This window comes from Xyrauchen texanus, chromosome 3 (genome assembly GCF_025860055.1).
Source record: "Xyrauchen texanus isolate HMW12.3.18 chromosome 3, RBS_HiC_50CHRs, whole genome shotgun sequence".
In the NCBI taxonomy this organism is placed as follows: Eukaryota; Metazoa; Chordata; class Actinopteri; order Cypriniformes; family Catostomidae; genus Xyrauchen; species Xyrauchen texanus.
The window spans coordinates 48795688-48811479 of NC_068278.1; the positions used below are offsets into that span (position 1 = coordinate 48795688).

Consider the following 15792-nt stretch of genomic DNA (forward strand, 5'->3'; position numbering starts at 1 on the left):
GCTCAGTCTTGTAACTTTACTGAATTTCTGTCCTAAAAAGAAAACAAAGGTCTCACTTTATGAAAACAAGTTATATTTTGGGTTTGAGCAAAACATTCTCAGAATTTACTCACCATCATGCCATACCAGTGTGTATGACTTTCTTCTGCAGAGCACAAAGATTTTTTGCATTTATTTTTTTATAGCTCTGTAGGTCCATAGAATGCAGGTGAATTTTGACCAAAACTTTTAAGCTCCATAAAGCAGCAGAAAAGTAATCCATGACTCCAGTAGGTTAATTTATGTCTTTTGAAGCATTTTATCGATTTTGGGTGAGAGACTAAAATATAACCCCCTTTTCTCTGTATATCTCATTTGCAGTATCTAGACACAATCAAGATTTCAAGCTGTATGTTACACTACCTAGTGCTTGACCCATGTGCAGAGTGCTAGGAAGTGTAATTGAGCTTGAAATCATGACTGCTGATTTTAAGATTGATGATGAAAAAGGAGTTATATTTTGGTCTGTTCTCACCCAAAACTAGCTGGATAATTCAGAAGACATGAATTAAAAGACTGGAGTCATATGAATTACTTTTATGCTGCCGTTATGTGCTTTTTGGGGCTTCCAATTTTTGGTCACTTATTCACTTGCATTGTGTGGGACCTACAGAGCTGAGATAATCTTTTGTGTTCTGCTGGACAGTAAGTCATACACATCCTGGAAGTCAAGTAAATTATGATAATTTTTTTTTTTTGGGGTGAACTTTTCCTTTTTTAAACCATTAAATCATAAACAAATGTCCTAGTCATATTACACCCCAAAATAAAAAGTAAAAAATAGTTTATGTTGAATTAAATAAAAATATAGTATGCATAAAGATAATGAACCCTATTTTAGGATCATTAAGATTTTTTTATTGACAATATTTTTTATTACAATTACACCAAAACTATTTTATTGGACCATTAAGTGACTAAGAATTAGTACATTTTAAATATATATTTTTTCACATTAAAGTAGGCTCCTGAGAATTGGGTGAAATGTGCTTATTGTTTATTAAAATAATGTTACAATACAAACGTAAGTAATGGTCCTAAAAACAGGCTTTATTTTCTTGAAGCAAAAATATATATTTTTTATTTTTCCATTTTGATTTTGTTTTAAGATTCACTCAGCCATTGTCTGACAATAAAAATGGACTAACACAACTGAACAGCATTAATAATCGTGTCATAATCGACCTCTTAATTCTAACAATTTAGCAGAAAAATTCACACACTTTAAAATATTCATAAACATGATTCCATGTAAACAGTGCATAAGACACCAATTGTCACGACAAGGCCTCCAGAGCTTTCATAACACTCCTGGAAAAAGAAACCCTGTTTTAAACATAAAAAGTATACTTACTGGTTAATATCACCTATCCATCACAGTTACAGATGACAAAGCAGGGCACAGGAGTGTTCGTGTCAAATAGAAGACATATCAATATCCCATTACTTGCTTGCTTAAAAATACAAAATAATTACACTTATGGAGAACTGATCACAGAACAAAAGATAGTAGGGTTGCAAAGAAGGAGAATTTCCCAGTAATGTTCTCCTAAATTGCAGCTTTGCACGATTATTTATCAACTAGCAAGATTTACAGTAAGGAATAGTTCACCCAAAAATTTCAATTCTCTTTATTTACACACCCTCATGTTTTCCAAACCATCATCTGTGGAACACAAAGAAATTGTAGGCTGAATATAACTGACAGCCTCAGTCCACATTCACTTTAAATGTATGAAAAAAAAAAAAAAAAAAGCAGTATAAACAATTTTCAAAACTTCTTTCCACGGAAGAAATTCATACATATTTGGAGTGTCATGTGGGTGAGTAAATGGCAACAGAATTTTCATTTTTGAGAGAACTAACCCAAATAAATTCTCAAGATTCTGGAATTCTGTCAATCTAAAAGGTATTTCAAAATTTCATGAGGCATTTAGGAGAACATTATAGACATTTCGTGAGACTTTGCACCTCTAACAGCGGTCAACTTCACTCATCCTTCTTGTAATGAGGCCATGATAGTATAGACTGAGGATGTCAAGTCCGGGAGAGTTTATCCGGAGGCATGAAGCCAGAGTCTCCCATTGCTCTGAGAGCCACTCGGCCACTGGGCCGAATTGTTAGCCAGGTTATGCTGCCATTGTTCAGGCCCATCCTCAGCCAGCCCTCTGGAGGAAACTGCAGAGCCCTGGAACAGACACATTTCAATTATAGTGATGGTCCTGGCGAATACTTTTTATGAGACAGAATGTACTGAGACAATGACCTCGACATGCAGCAGATGAAACATGTACAAAAAAGAAAATGCATAAGTCAGATTATACAATGTGCTAAATTGGCTTATGGCTGGAATATAAAAAAATATATACATATATTATTATAACATAACAAAAAAAAAAGTTAATAATAAAAAAAAAAGTTATGACTTTCCAAAAAAGGCTTTTGGGATAAAGTCTTTAAAAGAAATACTAAATAATATTATATATTTTTTTCAATTAAATATTATTATTAAGTTATTAAAATGACATATTAAAATATTTAAAAGTAGAAAATAGTAACAATAATACTTTACACAGAATTCTCTAATTATTAATATTATTATTATTACATTTATTAAAGAAACATCTGTAAATAATATTTTATTGACATTTCCTGAAAATGTTATTTAATAAGATGGGGGTGTAGAAATTTTTTTTTTTAAGTAAGAATTAGAGGTTGACCGATATATCAGTTTTACCAATTAATTTGTGCCGATCGGTTATCTGCAAAAATCGAGGATGATATTTGTGATACTTTATCTCCAAATTCGTCTGTGGCCAAATCCCTTCATCTGGTTAATATAAAGGCTACAAAAAGCTTAATTTGGCAAATATTTACATAAGAAGCATTGTAACAGACCGAAGACTCTGTCACCAACACAGTTTTTGGAATAATTCAGGATTATGAATGTGAAATGTTATTTAAAAAAAGACACCTTATGACAATTGACAAGCGATTGCTGATGATCTACTATTGATAAATGATGACCTACTGTATATTATTAATGCTCATACAGTATTTATTAGACCATTTGACAATGTTCACTTTATAGTGATTCTATTGTAATAAATTCTATGATTGTAAGTGTGCATGTTTTGTTTCAAAAAGCACAGACATTTCAAAATAAGAGTCCCTGGTGCATTTTGGGCTTGTTTATATATTTTTTTTCCTGGTAATTTATTTTAAACACTATCGGCCAATAAACTGGTTATTAGCCTTTTTACCACCTTATATATCAGTTGACATCTAGCAAGAATAACTAATAAAATGTGGTTGCAAATAGTGATTTCATTTGGTGCATATAGTGCTTAGGTTTTTATAAAAGCACCAACCAAGACAAACAACAAGAGATAAAAGAAATGCACAGAATAGCAAGCAAACACAAACCTGCACACAAAATAGCGGATAACATTGGCATGACAGACGATAATCTCGTAGCTGTCCTCCTTCTGTTTGGCATCGGCTCTGTGGATGTAGCGGCGGAATGCTGCCTCGATCCGTGCGCCGTCCTCATGGTACTGCTGAACCCGGAAAAAGAGTTTCACAACCATCCATGTGAGGAGAGTCCACAGTGCCCCCACAACCAACCCACACACAATGTTCTCCATCAAACATCAACATTTCAAAGAATAGTTAACCGAAAGTTTTAATTATGTTATTATTTACTTTTTAGTAGATGTTACGCAGAATGTCCAAAATGCTCTGTTCCATTCAACAAAAGCAGTCTGGTTTGATGGGCTACTTTTATGGAGCTTGACAGTCCCTGGTCAATGTACATTGTTATTTTATGGAAAAGAGCAGTCTGAACATTATGCTAAATGTCTCCTTTGTTTTAAAACGAGAGGAAAGTAAATGAAAGAATTTTCATTTTTGGGTGAACTTACACTTTACAGTTTCCTTTAGGATCACCAACAGTGGAAAAAAGCACTAAAAAGCCAAACGGGCTGTTCGATGTTTATTGAAGAGACTTGGGCTGATTTTATTGTGGGATTTTGTACACAAGCACAATCACTGTACCCCTAACTATGTATTATGTTACTCAATATAGACACTCAAACCATGAATTGGTACAAACACAACGACCCAGGAGGAACACAAGAATTGGGGACAAACAGACTTCAAATGTGTGTTAACTACATGATTTGTACTAACCATAGCCTCAGGTTTCCAGTGACCGACAGGAGGTACTGGCTCTATGGGTGCACCCTCTTGCAGCAGATCACAGCTCACAAGCTCCACCGCTAAAAGAAACACGGAGTCATATAGCTGAAGAAAATAAACATGATTAAAGGTTGAAATCAAAGGATGTGACTGTACCTGGCAGGTATTTGCTGAGGATGTTGGCTGTCTCTGTAGCTCTAGTCATAGAGGAGTGAATGAGCAGGTCATACTTTAGTCCCAGTGCTGCTAACCTTTGTCCCGTCAATTCAGCCTGTTCACGGCCTGCAGCAAAGACAGAAACCAACACACAAATTGATGTCAGACCTGTGGGTTGGGTGGGCTATTGTTCTAATATAACTCAGTATTATCTCTAATGGAGTACACTAAGCCAGGGTGGTTTGGTATTTGTATTATTTTAATATATGCTACGAGATCAGTACCTAAAGGAGTGAGGACTCTCTCTTTGTCTACTTTTCCATTGAGGTTGTACTGAGAGTGTCGGATGAGGAAGATGTGACGTGTGGCTTTTGGTTTGTTGTTCTCGGTGTCTTGACTTCCGCTGTCACCAGCACTTTCCTTTCTCTTCCCATTTACCATGGAGGAGGGGTCACGTCTGAAACAGACAGACAGCAGTATTCCCACAGTGCCATAAATTGTACTGTATGAATAGCAATTAACCAAGTCTTAAGACTAAAACCCTTAATAAAACCATTTCAATCTGTGCCCACACTGTTCCAGTTCTAGGCGTATTGAGGCTTACTGGTTAAAGATCTGGGTTTCTAAGCCAAAGGTTGTAGGTTCAAATCTCAAATATCCCCAAATGGGATGATCCATGAATTATCAGCATTTGCTTCAGGATGACATGCCCATGTCAATACCATGTTTTTCAGACAAGTAATATGGAAGTACCATGGTATTTTTGAAAGTAATTTGGAGCAGTGACTAAAAACGGTTCAAGGAATGAAAACCAAAAATTAACTAAATTCTTTGGATGAAGTAACCAAAAACAGGAACAAAGTCCCTTTCAACTGATTCAGTAGATAAACATTATTTTTAAATGCTGGTATCCGGTTAATAGGGCTGGGGAAAATACCGATTTTCCGATCTTTATTTGAACTATCTTGATATCGATTCTTAAATTCCAAGATTGGTCTATGTGGAAACCCTGTATAAAGTACATCACTCTCATGGGCGACCAAATTTCATGCTATGCTATTTCTTACTTGTCCCAGTTATAGTCCCAGCCGTTCGCAGTGGGCCAGGCCGAAGGCTGTGCTGCATGCACGGCAGTTGGGGTCTCTCTGAGGCGAAAGCGCTCTCTCAAGTATCCGTGCTTATCTGCAGCGACTGCCGCGCACACCAGCAACGCTGAACCGCCGGCGAACCCGCACGCCAGTCTGGCTGCCCTACGAAACGACATGACTCAAATGAGAAGTGACTGTACCGAGTAATCACGTCTGATCTTCACCGCTAAGCACAAATGAGTCACTCTGCTCAGGAAGTGCCACAGTTTTCTCCTTTCAAACACCCTAAAACACAGTAATAACCCTTCACTGATGTCCCGTCTTGACAAATACGGGGTTTTCTGTCCAAACCATGAGTGAGAGAGTATTTACACTCCAGAAATATCCTCTTTGGATACAAAATAAATTCCAATAGCAGTCACGACTAGATTAGTGAAGACAGATACAATACGGCTGATTTATTTTGAACCTGTCAAAATAAAAGCCTCTGGCACAATTGTCTAAAAGTGTCATCTTTCAGCCAGATAATTAAATACATTTCATGAAATATTTACGACCCCCATTTCTTTATATTTTATTTATTGACTGCAGCTTTTGATACTTTGTATAGTTATTATATATTTATTATTTGTTATGTGTGTGTTTTTGTCCCTTACATTCCTCCATATTCAAGCAACTCGACAAACGAAAAATATTTAGGAGTCTAATAAATGATTGTAAATACACCACGGTGATGCTGGTTAATTGTCTTATAAAACTATTGAATTTCATCAGTTGTATATGTTGCTCCAGTCCTAAGTGGCATTAAAACGACAGCAGAGGAAAATTAGCAGTATGTTAATGTTTTGAAGTAGGCGGCGACATCTTTTGCTGATGATAAAATGGGGTGTGTCTTTTTGTTTGTGTGTATTATATATACACGTGTCTGTCTGATTGTTGTGTAGTAAAGATGGACACTGACGAGGGTGAAGATAATGAGTGGGATAGCAGCTTAGAATCAGACATGCTTGACACAGGTGGGCACTGGCTTACAGCTTGATAACTATGTTGTAATGCATGATTTATAGACCGTTTCTCATTTTAGAATAATGTATGAGCTTTATTAAAAAAGTTTTCGGGGTACTCTTATTTAGCTGTGGTTTATGAAGCAGTCCAGCTACACAGCTCAATATTTCATGATGGCTTATGTCTGCAGTCAATATGAATATACCTCCTCGTGTTGACCAGCCACTGTCAGGTACATTCAGCTGACTATTTGAACTGTGACTGACTTGTCATTTCAGGATGCACTGATGTTGTTCCAGCCATCTCTCAGAGAGTCATCCTGCACTTTGACTTGGACTGCTGCTATGCACAGTTGAGATGATCCAAAATCCTGCCCTACGGAACAAACCTCTTGGTATAACACCAGAGACTTAAAAGACATTAGACTTCAATAATCAAGTATAAGATATACAAGGAATTTGTCTTTTTGCATTAACATTTGAACAAAAACACATGTATTGCAAATGCAATCAAAAGTGTAAATATTTTGTTTTTCTGCCATTTTCTACCCAATTTGGCATGCCCAATACCCAATGTGCTATAGGTTCTCATGGTGGCATAGTGACTCGCCTCAATCCAGGTGGTGGATTCAGATCCAGATCCATCTTATCATGTGGCTTGTTGAGCGTGTTACCGCAGAGACGTAGTGCATGTGGAGGCTTCCCGCTATTCTCCGTGGCATCCACGCACAACTCGCCACGTGCCCCACCAAGAGTGAGAACCATATTATTGGCACTCATTTTTTTAAGTAGAACCCCTATTACAATTTCTGCCTATATATTTTGTTTCTTAGGTATACAGCAGAAATATATTATAGTGACTTGTAAGTTAGATAGTTTACTTTATTTTCACAAGAACTGTTTATGTCATACTGCCCCCTGGTGGAGAGACTGGGATTTGATTAGAACTTCATGGAAATTACAGGAATGGAGGGACAAAAGCAGACACTTATTTCAGATCTCTCCTTCAGTGGAAATATATACAAGCATGAATGTGAGTATGAGCCCCATAAGCACACATTTATAGTTTTAAAATCAGTGGTGGCAGCAGGAGGTCAAACGATAGTGGATTTTGCAGATACAATAACTAAGTTGATGGTAAAGATAATTGATTAATCGCAGGCGAAGAAGGCATGGGCAGATGTTGAACTTGTGTGAAACCAGCAAAGATCAAATAGCCAAGCAGCTTCTTTTTAATGCTAGACTTTATACTCTGGGTGAGTTAAGTTGAAAAGAAACTTGCTGATAAAATTATATCCTTTCCTTTTGTGAATATTCAGTGTAGCTGTGTACGAAGCACCACCCACACAGGTCACTGCCAAACCAAGCAACTTACTACTGATCAACTCAGCAAATTCACCTGTAAAAGTTCACCAAATTGAACTCCACGCAAAATCAACGGGGAAGTTCTTTGCCACTGGAAGTCCATCTTGTGGATTCCCATTGAGATGACTGTATTTCGCCTGTGGAATTTCGCTGTGCAAAGTTAAACGTGACCGTGCCTTAAAACAGATATATCGGTCAACCTCTAGTGGTAGCTTAGTTGTAATGGATCTAATAATCTATAACTGATGAACTGGAGAATTACTGGGATCGCCTAATCACTGGTGTGCCCTTGAGCAACCAAAAGTTACTCTAGTTGCTTTAGATGTACTGGGTTGTCATGTATTGCATACCACTTTGGGTAAGAACTCTTCTGCTAAATGATGAACTCTTTACTCTACTTCAGAAGTGGTGATTAAGTAGCAGCTGAGGCCAGGCAAGCCATGTTCAGCACACTGGGACTAACTGGGTGTACTGGTATTACTCACAACAAACTCTTAGCCAAGCTGGTGTCAGGCATCTTAAAACCCAACCAGCAGACCACACTTATGCCATATAGCACTGCAGAGGCCATCTCTAATCAGCCCAAAACTTTCATATTTCCCAGACATCCAGATTTTGAGTGCTCAAATGTTCCAAACATGAACTCAAGAGGATTGTCATGATTCACTGTTGTCTGCCCTGTGTTTCTCCCTTGTCATCTGTCCCGGACTACACTTCCCATAATTCCCTGCCCTCATCACTGCCAGCAGTATGTCATTGTTCTCACCTGTATGTCATTTAATCATTATCCTTTGTGTATTTAAACCCTACTGTGTTGTCAGTTGTTGAATGTTTGTTCTGGAATGTGTTTCTGTCCGTGTCCTTCGGCGATGTTGTAGCTTGTTTATATTTTGGTTTCCCATTGTGGATATTTTATTTGTTCCCTGTGTTTTTTGTTATACACCGGTTTACCCTGTTCATCTTTAGTTTTTTGTTAAAGCATCATTTAGATCCCACTCCTCGTCTGCCTTGTTACAAGGATCTTGTACAAACGAATAGGGAGTGTTTGCCAAGCTGCCTCCAGGTGTCGATCTGGAAGTATTCAAACTTCTACCTGAACACATAGACACTTTTAAAAGGAAGACTCTGTACAGCTTTATAACAGATCTGCTCACGTGTCTTCTAAAGATGCTAACCCCACAGATATCAGTATATTTGGTTTTCTGTTTTTAATATATCTCTGGTGGCCCAATTGTTCCCACAAAGGGATTTTTTGCCCTTGCTGTACAAGGGATGAATTGCATGGAATCATTTATTAGACTTCTGAAGTATATTTTTGTGTCTTTTTGAAGCTTGAAGAGGTGGTCAGCATCCACTGCAGATTGAGCATAACATTTTATCAAAATGTCTCCATTTGTGTACCAAAAAAGAATGTCATATTGGTTTTGAAAAACACGAGGGTTAGTAAATAATGAATGCATTTTAATTTTTTGGTGAACTATTCCTTTAAGGCCTTTGTTTTATTTGTATTTCCGGTACCTCTTAAGTCGTGTTGCTTCACAGTGTAATCCTGCGTCGCTTCCTCCATCTCTAAGCAGCATCTCTTTCCGGGCACATTATATCAATTTTATTCAGGCCATTATAAGCTCTATCCCGTCCAGCATTTTCGCCGATACACATCGTCGGTTTGCAGGTCGTCTTTGAGGATGAAAGGAGCATGGTTGGCCGTGGTTTTGAGCGTGCTTTTGGCCAATGTCTTCCTGTCTGAAGCAGCGCGGAGCAGGAAAGACTCCAGCAGCCAGAACAGCTTCAGGAGGGCGGCCAGCGGCTTCTACCAAACACTCAGTAATGTCTTCGGAGAGGATAACATCAGGGCTCTCTACAAGGTCCACATAAGATCATGCAATAATCTCATGTAGTCATTTAAAATTTACACGCAGTTTTTTTTCCATCCAAGTTGCTTTAAATAAGGGCCTACAGAGAATACCAGCTGTCAGTGGCTGTGTCTCATAACCTGCTGAGCTGCCTTCCTAGAGAACATACGGGCTTGATAGGCGCGTTCGATGCGATAAATATAACCATTAAAACAATTGTGATGTCCACATTTCTGGTAGTAGGTCACTAGTTTTAAGATGTTATCAGTGTCTGATCGGTGATGAATCTGCTACTTGGCGGACTCTGGTCCGGATTCGGACCGAAGGACAATTAAATCCGGACTGAGCAAAGATGCGAATTCGCGCAGGGCGGCTCGAATGAAGCGAATGCCGCGACTCGAACACGCGAGATCGCTTCATTCGCGTATTCGCGCGAGTTGAACATTTTCAAATCAGAAATTTCAACTCGGGCGAAAATTCCGCAGGACACGTTGTCGCGAAAGCCTATCGGCATTGAGATTGTCCGGATGTCACTGAAAAAACTATGAAAACCTTGTTGTAGCGGTGTGTGGACACCCGGAATTGTCCACAACGTCATAAATGTTCAGAGACCGGACGAAAAATAGACATCGCTTGGATGAATGTGATCCAGGAAGTTGGACTGCCTGGTAAATTCTGAAAATATAGGCGTCTACTTGATTCCAGCTATTGGTTGTAATTTACTATGAACCAAGTCGTAGAAGCCCATCCTCCTGTCCTTTTCAGGAAGAGAATGGAAATACTCGCGGGTTTAAAAACACGTCTATAATCCAGCGGTCAAACTCGCGCGAGCAATGCGAGGCAAAAAACAATATTCGCGTTGTATGTGAACGCTCCATATTCCGCTCCATATTCCGCTCCACGCGCGTTCCTCTCTCCCCGCTATAGACACGAGGCGCCACAGTAATGGTGCGTTCACATACAACGCGAAGTGAGCGTTTTTGCAGCGCGATTACATAAAAAGTCAATGCGAATAGACGCATCCGATTTCGCGCCGGGCGGGGCGAATGTCGTGACTCGAACGCGCGAAATCGGTTCATTCGCGTATTTGCTCCAGTTGAAAATGTTTGAGTTTAAACACAATTTTGAATTTGATTTAAACAGAAATTTATAATCCATCGATAGATTCTGAATGTAAAAATATTTCAACAAAACTGGACTGCTGTCCTTCAGCTTCAAAACAAACTGTCAAAAATTTATCTTTTAATATTCACATCAAAGTGCGCTCGACTGATGAAGTCTTGATGAAATATTTAAATCTTTTGGTAGCAAGAGCTCTCGGAGCCCACTAGCTTTCTCTGGGCTAGTGTCCTCATTAGGATTTTTATTTTTTATTTTTACAAAGTACAATTGTTGTCAACATGGCAAATGATAAAAACTATTAAAAAAAGATACATAATGTCCTAGCCATATAACTACTGACACCATGTAAGCTACATACTGTCCAGACCTTTGCTGGGAAGGAAATGTAGAGACCGGACCTCTTGGATATTTAATTGAGTACCCCTGTGCTAGTATATCATACAGGTTTAGATTAAGATTTTGGTAACACTTAATAATGATTTAATAATACAGTCACATGCATTACAGATCTCTTGACAAATCAGTCCTTTATGTATAGGAATGTATATGAATAATTATATTTATATATATTTATATATATATATGTATATATATTACATTTTTTTTTTTATTTGTTTTTGAGATTCACCCTAATGTATATTTGCAATTCTTCCAGTCTTCAGTTATTAAAAAAATAAATATATATATTTTTTATTTTTTGCAGTTCTTTTCAAAGACCACCGAGAGGTTTGTTAATGGAGTTGATTCATTATTGGACACTTTGTGGAAACTCTGGGTGGATCTGCTGGATGTTATGGGGATTGACTGTAAGTTTGGATCAGAATTGCTTCATTTATTTATTTGTGTTAATGAAAATAGTGAATTACTGCAGTGTTTGTCTAATGCAAAACAATGACAATTCCTTTATCTCTCTCCCTCCTTCATATTCTGTTTCTGACTCTGTTCCACCAAATCTGGTTTTGTTTCTCTATCTTTGGCTCTCTCTCTTTCCTTCCTTCTCTCTCACTCTCTCTCCAGCCTCTAACCTGACTCACTACTTCAGCCCATCATCCGTATCCAGTTCTCCGTCTCGTGCTCTCCTCCTGGTGGCAGCCTTGCTGGTAGCTTACTGGTTCTTGTCCCTGTTCCTGAGTGGCTTCTTTTATGTCCTCCATGCTGTGTTTGGCCGGTTCTTCTGGCTTGTCCGTGTGGCACTTTTAGCTCTCTCGTGCCTGTACATTCTACAGAAGTTTGAAGGCGACCCTGAAAAGGCAGTGTTGCCGCTGTGCTTCATCATGGCAGTGTACTTTATGACTGGACCGGTAGGAGCGTACTGGTGGAAAGGGGGCGGAGCTGGAAATCTGGAAGAGAAGATTGACCACCTGGACACCCAGATCCGCCTTCTCAACATTCGTTTGAGCAGAGTGATTGAAAACCTGGAACGCTCTAGTGACCAATAAAGAGACAGGATTTTGCCGCAGGCTAACAGTGTATCCTAACCAAATGCGATGCTATACCATTCTGGCGACAAGCAATTTGTCTGTCCACACTGAATGTGAAACAGCGGTGCGACATGTCACAATCACAGCCGATCAGAACATATTTGATGTTAAATATACAGTTATGATGACTGGCATTTTGGACCAGTGAGAGTTCACAGGGGGCAAGGCTGCAGAAAATAGAAACCAAGTGATCAACAAAATGTTGCAGTCATAGCTGGCTTGTCGCATTATTGTGTCGCATCTGGTTAGGACATAATGTTAAAGCTGCAGTTAAGATTAGGTGAGAAAAAAAATTACGATCACTTAAGATTTCTTTTTGCCCCTTATTTCTCAGGATTTCCAGCATCTTCAATGCCAATAGACCTTTTAGTCAGGCAAGAATAGTTTGTGATTCAATTTTCTCTTTTGACACGAACAATAACAAAGCTAGCATTGAAATGAACCCTCTCATTTTGTATGTACTTTTAATTCACAAGTTGATAGACTGAAGAAAGTTTCCATTACATTTGCCATATTGTAGTAGAATGTATTATTAGAGTCCAACATCCACTGTAGCTGCCCATTTCTCTAAGTAAATATCAGGATGTTTTTGTATACTGTGGATCTGTGTGTAATGGCAAGTCAGTGTCTGCAAGGGTTTCTTGGCCTTGAGTTGAGTGTGTTATTCCATTGCGCAGTGTTACACCCATTTGTCATTGTTTGCTACAGACACCTGTAAGTGTCTCAAAGTGTGAAGGATAACAAGTATCACTTTATTTGTCTCTTATTGAATCATAAGGTCACCAGAGGTCACTCTAAGTTCAGAACCAATCAGCACTATCAGGGATAGAGATGTATGTGGAAATCATGTTAAGAAAGCAGCTAGTCATCAATGTACACAGTTTCTCCTTCCAAATTTTAATGTGGTAAAATAAGTATGAGCAGGGTAAAATCTGGTCATGCATTTTGTTCTCTGCATGAGCTCATGATTAACATTGAATCTGGTTGATTTTTGTTAGGTTGATTGTTGTTTTATCACTTGAAGATGTGGCTATACTGTGGATGCACAGTATAGCCACATATCTGTGTATTATACCATTTTCATATGTACGCATATAGAAAGGAATCAAATTAATATTTATATAATCACTCTACTGATATGATGATCTAATAGTTGGTGCCGCTTAATTGTTTTCGTAAGAAGTGTGTGTGTGTGTGTGTGTGTGTGTGGTTCAATGCACATTTTGTTTATTTACTAGATAAGCCCTCTAAATTCGCAATTATCTGTCGAGCAGCTTACTACTGTTCTAGGTTATCATGTTATTTATTATTCAGTTTTCATATGAATCAATCTAACTTGTGCAGTTTCACTCCTTGCTGTTTGTTTTAATGTCCATTCCACTTTTTGGCTTTTGACTTATCATACTCTAATAATTACACACCCTTCTTATAGGTGCTGGATACGATTTTAGCTTTTCTAGAATTTCCACAAGTTGAGCTGTTGGATTAGCCACGCCCCCTTTCTCCAAACTCAGCACTCCAAAGACACCAAATAAGCTTTTATTAAGACTGTCTGGAGTAGAAGCATTTGTCAAAAACAACAGCAGCAAAACAGCACCCTCAACTCTTAATTTTTAAACACTTAATTTTTTTATTTATTAAACATTAATACTACTATATTTAAGTAAATACTTTGAAAGTCGATTTTCACGTTTGAAGACCAGGAACATTTCATGTACTATATTGAAAACAATTGTGTAGATTTTCAAATCAGTGTTACTAATTTTCATTTTCTTAATTTCTTCTAAATTATGTTTTGTTAGTATAGATGTCTCCGGCCTGCTGTCCGTTTTCTTCAATGAATTTGATAGTTATGTGATGCACTAATGTCAAAAAGTCCCTATTTGTGTGTATGTGTGAAGGATGTTACCTGGTCTTTAAATCATACAAGACAAGCACCAACTTTTGTGTAACTATCCAAATGGCAAACACTCATGTGTAATTGCGAAGTACCAGCATTGTTGTAAAAGTACTGGGAATGACTAAGTATTACACATCTAATTTTTTAGCAAATACTCCATTATATATAATAGGCTACAATAGTACTCACATTTCTGCAATTGTAACTGTTTTGAGAAGCCACAGCAATACACTGTGAGATGTATCTATTTTTTGCTGTAATGTCAAGTGTAGGCCAAGCAGAATGGATGTTTTTTATTTAGCAGTGCAGCCTTGATTTGTGCTGGAATTGCAGTGCTGTAGAAATGTTTTTTTGTTTGTTTGTTTTTTCTCATATCAGAGCTATTTTCCAACCTACACTTTCTTGCAAATTCATTTAAATCTTGGATTTATACTGCATAGTTGTGGAATATTGTGTTTTGTATTAGTATATAATCTACATCAAACATAAGGGAAATATACTGAGATAATAACTACAAAGATCCATTTTTTTTTTTAAAATCCCATATACTGCGCCAGTGCCAAGTGTTCTGTGTTGAGGATTTTTTATTTGATTGATTTGAACAGAAAGCAATGAATCTATATGTGAAGTCTAGACCTTAGCTATTTTAAGCAAATCTGGTCTTCTTTTGTACTGTATAACTTTCATCAGAATTGTTCACCTAGAGTGTTGCTTGCTGTGGTATTCTTTGCGCTGTCTGTATCATATTTTGTGTTTATGAAACTTGTTAAATAATTTTCTCTAAAATGAAACAGTGGTCCAAAAATTATTTAATAAACAGAATATATGATTTGATCAATAAGTCTTGGGTGTTTTAATGTTTATTTCAGAAATTCTTGGGTTTTATTTCCATACTTATTTTTTCCCTAAGTCTCTTCAAATGAGAGTTCAGCCCTTACTATGACAAACAGCCTCATCCTTGTGCTCACATTGCAGTTCTTGATTTTTTAACTTTAAAGAAAAGGTTGCTTAACCTCATAATTTGGACATGCGAGCTTGTGTGTGGTGCAACAAAGATTCTTGGTTGAATATTGCTTCATTTGTCTGTTTCGATTGGCTTCAGATAAACTTGGCTAATGTCCTAACTTGAATCAATGAAGCAACGCATGCAAATCCTAAAATTATATATAAACATTAATAAAAGGACTGAGCGTTTCTTTGTATTCAATTATGTATTCCCCTCCGGCACTAAACATGTTTAAAAGTGATGTAGGCTGCATATAATTCAAACGCAATGTATGAGAAGTATTCAGAGACATGGATTTTTCCATCAAGTCAGTTTGCAGACTGCCTGGCTGCCCTGCACGGGATTGGGCACACCTCTTAAATGCTCCATCAGTTCTCCGCCTTCTATTGGCCAAACGCTACTGTGGGTTGAATTGGCGAAACGATTGCGTGACCTTTGATTGGTTCATTTGTCCGTCTGTTCATGTTGCTGTCTCTCTTGCCGCCGTCTCAGCTGATGTGAGACCAGTTTTAGCAGCCAATGAAATAAAAGATATGCTAATCGTGGCGCAGTCATATATCCCTCCGCCAAAGCCTGAT

At 37.8% G+C, this 15792-nt stretch overlaps 2 protein-coding genes across 3 annotated transcripts; one reads left to right on the plus strand and one right to left on the minus strand.

Moving 5' to 3' along the window:
- Positions 1-994: 994 nt before the first annotated feature.
- Positions 995-5920, minus strand: LOC127626846 (serine/threonine-protein phosphatase PGAM5, mitochondrial-like). Of its 2 annotated transcripts, none has more exons than XM_052102942.1 (6): positions 5463-5920; positions 4680-4852; positions 4396-4521; positions 4231-4319; positions 3466-3596; positions 995-2227 (listed from the first exon to the last, which is right to left on the minus strand). In XM_052102942.1, the coding sequence occupies exons 1-6, from the start codon at positions 5657-5659 to the stop codon at positions 2077-2079; spliced, it is 867 nt and encodes a 288-aa protein (XP_051958902.1). In that variant the 5' UTR covers positions 5660-5920; the 3' UTR covers positions 995-2076. The 2 variants fall into 2 exon arrangements, with proteins under 2 accessions (XP_051958902.1, XP_051958893.1); XM_052102933.1 differs by having other exon boundaries at positions 3466-3599.
- Positions 5921-9389: 3469 nt separating this feature from the next.
- Positions 9390-15035, plus strand: LOC127626858 (BRI3-binding protein-like). The gene is made up of 3 exons (XM_052102953.1): positions 9390-9717; positions 11531-11633; positions 11845-15035. Exons 1-3 carry the CDS (start codon positions 9538-9540, stop codon positions 12264-12266), a joined length of 705 nt encoding a protein of 234 aa, XP_051958913.1. The 5' UTR covers positions 9390-9537; the 3' UTR covers positions 12267-15035.
- Positions 15036-15792: the final 757 nt, after the last annotated feature.

Excerpts from the sequence above, each read along its gene's own strand:
- LOC127626846 (XM_052102933.1), bottom strand. The coding sequence starts at position 5,659 with ATGTCGTTTCGTAGGGCAGCCAGACTGGCGTGCGGGTTCGCCGGCGGT. Across the intron at positions 4,522-4,679 it reads GAGAGTCCTCACTCCTTTAG|GCCGTGAACAGGCTGAATTG; the intron begins GTACTGATCTCG and ends TCTTTGCTGCAG. Across the intron at positions 3,600-4,230 it reads ACTGGAAACCTGAGGCTATG|CAGTACCATGAGGACGGCGC; the intron begins GTTAGTACAAAT and ends TTCCGGGTTCAG.
- LOC127626858 (XM_052102953.1), top strand. The coding sequence starts at position 9,538 with ATGAAAGGAGCATGGTTGGCCGTGGTTTTGAGCGTGCTTTTGGCCAAT. Across the intron at positions 9,718-11,530 it reads ACATCAGGGCTCTCTACAAG|TTCTTTTCAAAGACCACCGA; the intron begins GTCCACATAAGA and ends TATTTTTTGCAG. Across the intron at positions 11,634-11,844 it reads GGATGTTATGGGGATTGACT|CCTCTAACCTGACTCACTAC; the intron begins GTAAGTTTGGAT and ends CTCTCTCTCCAG.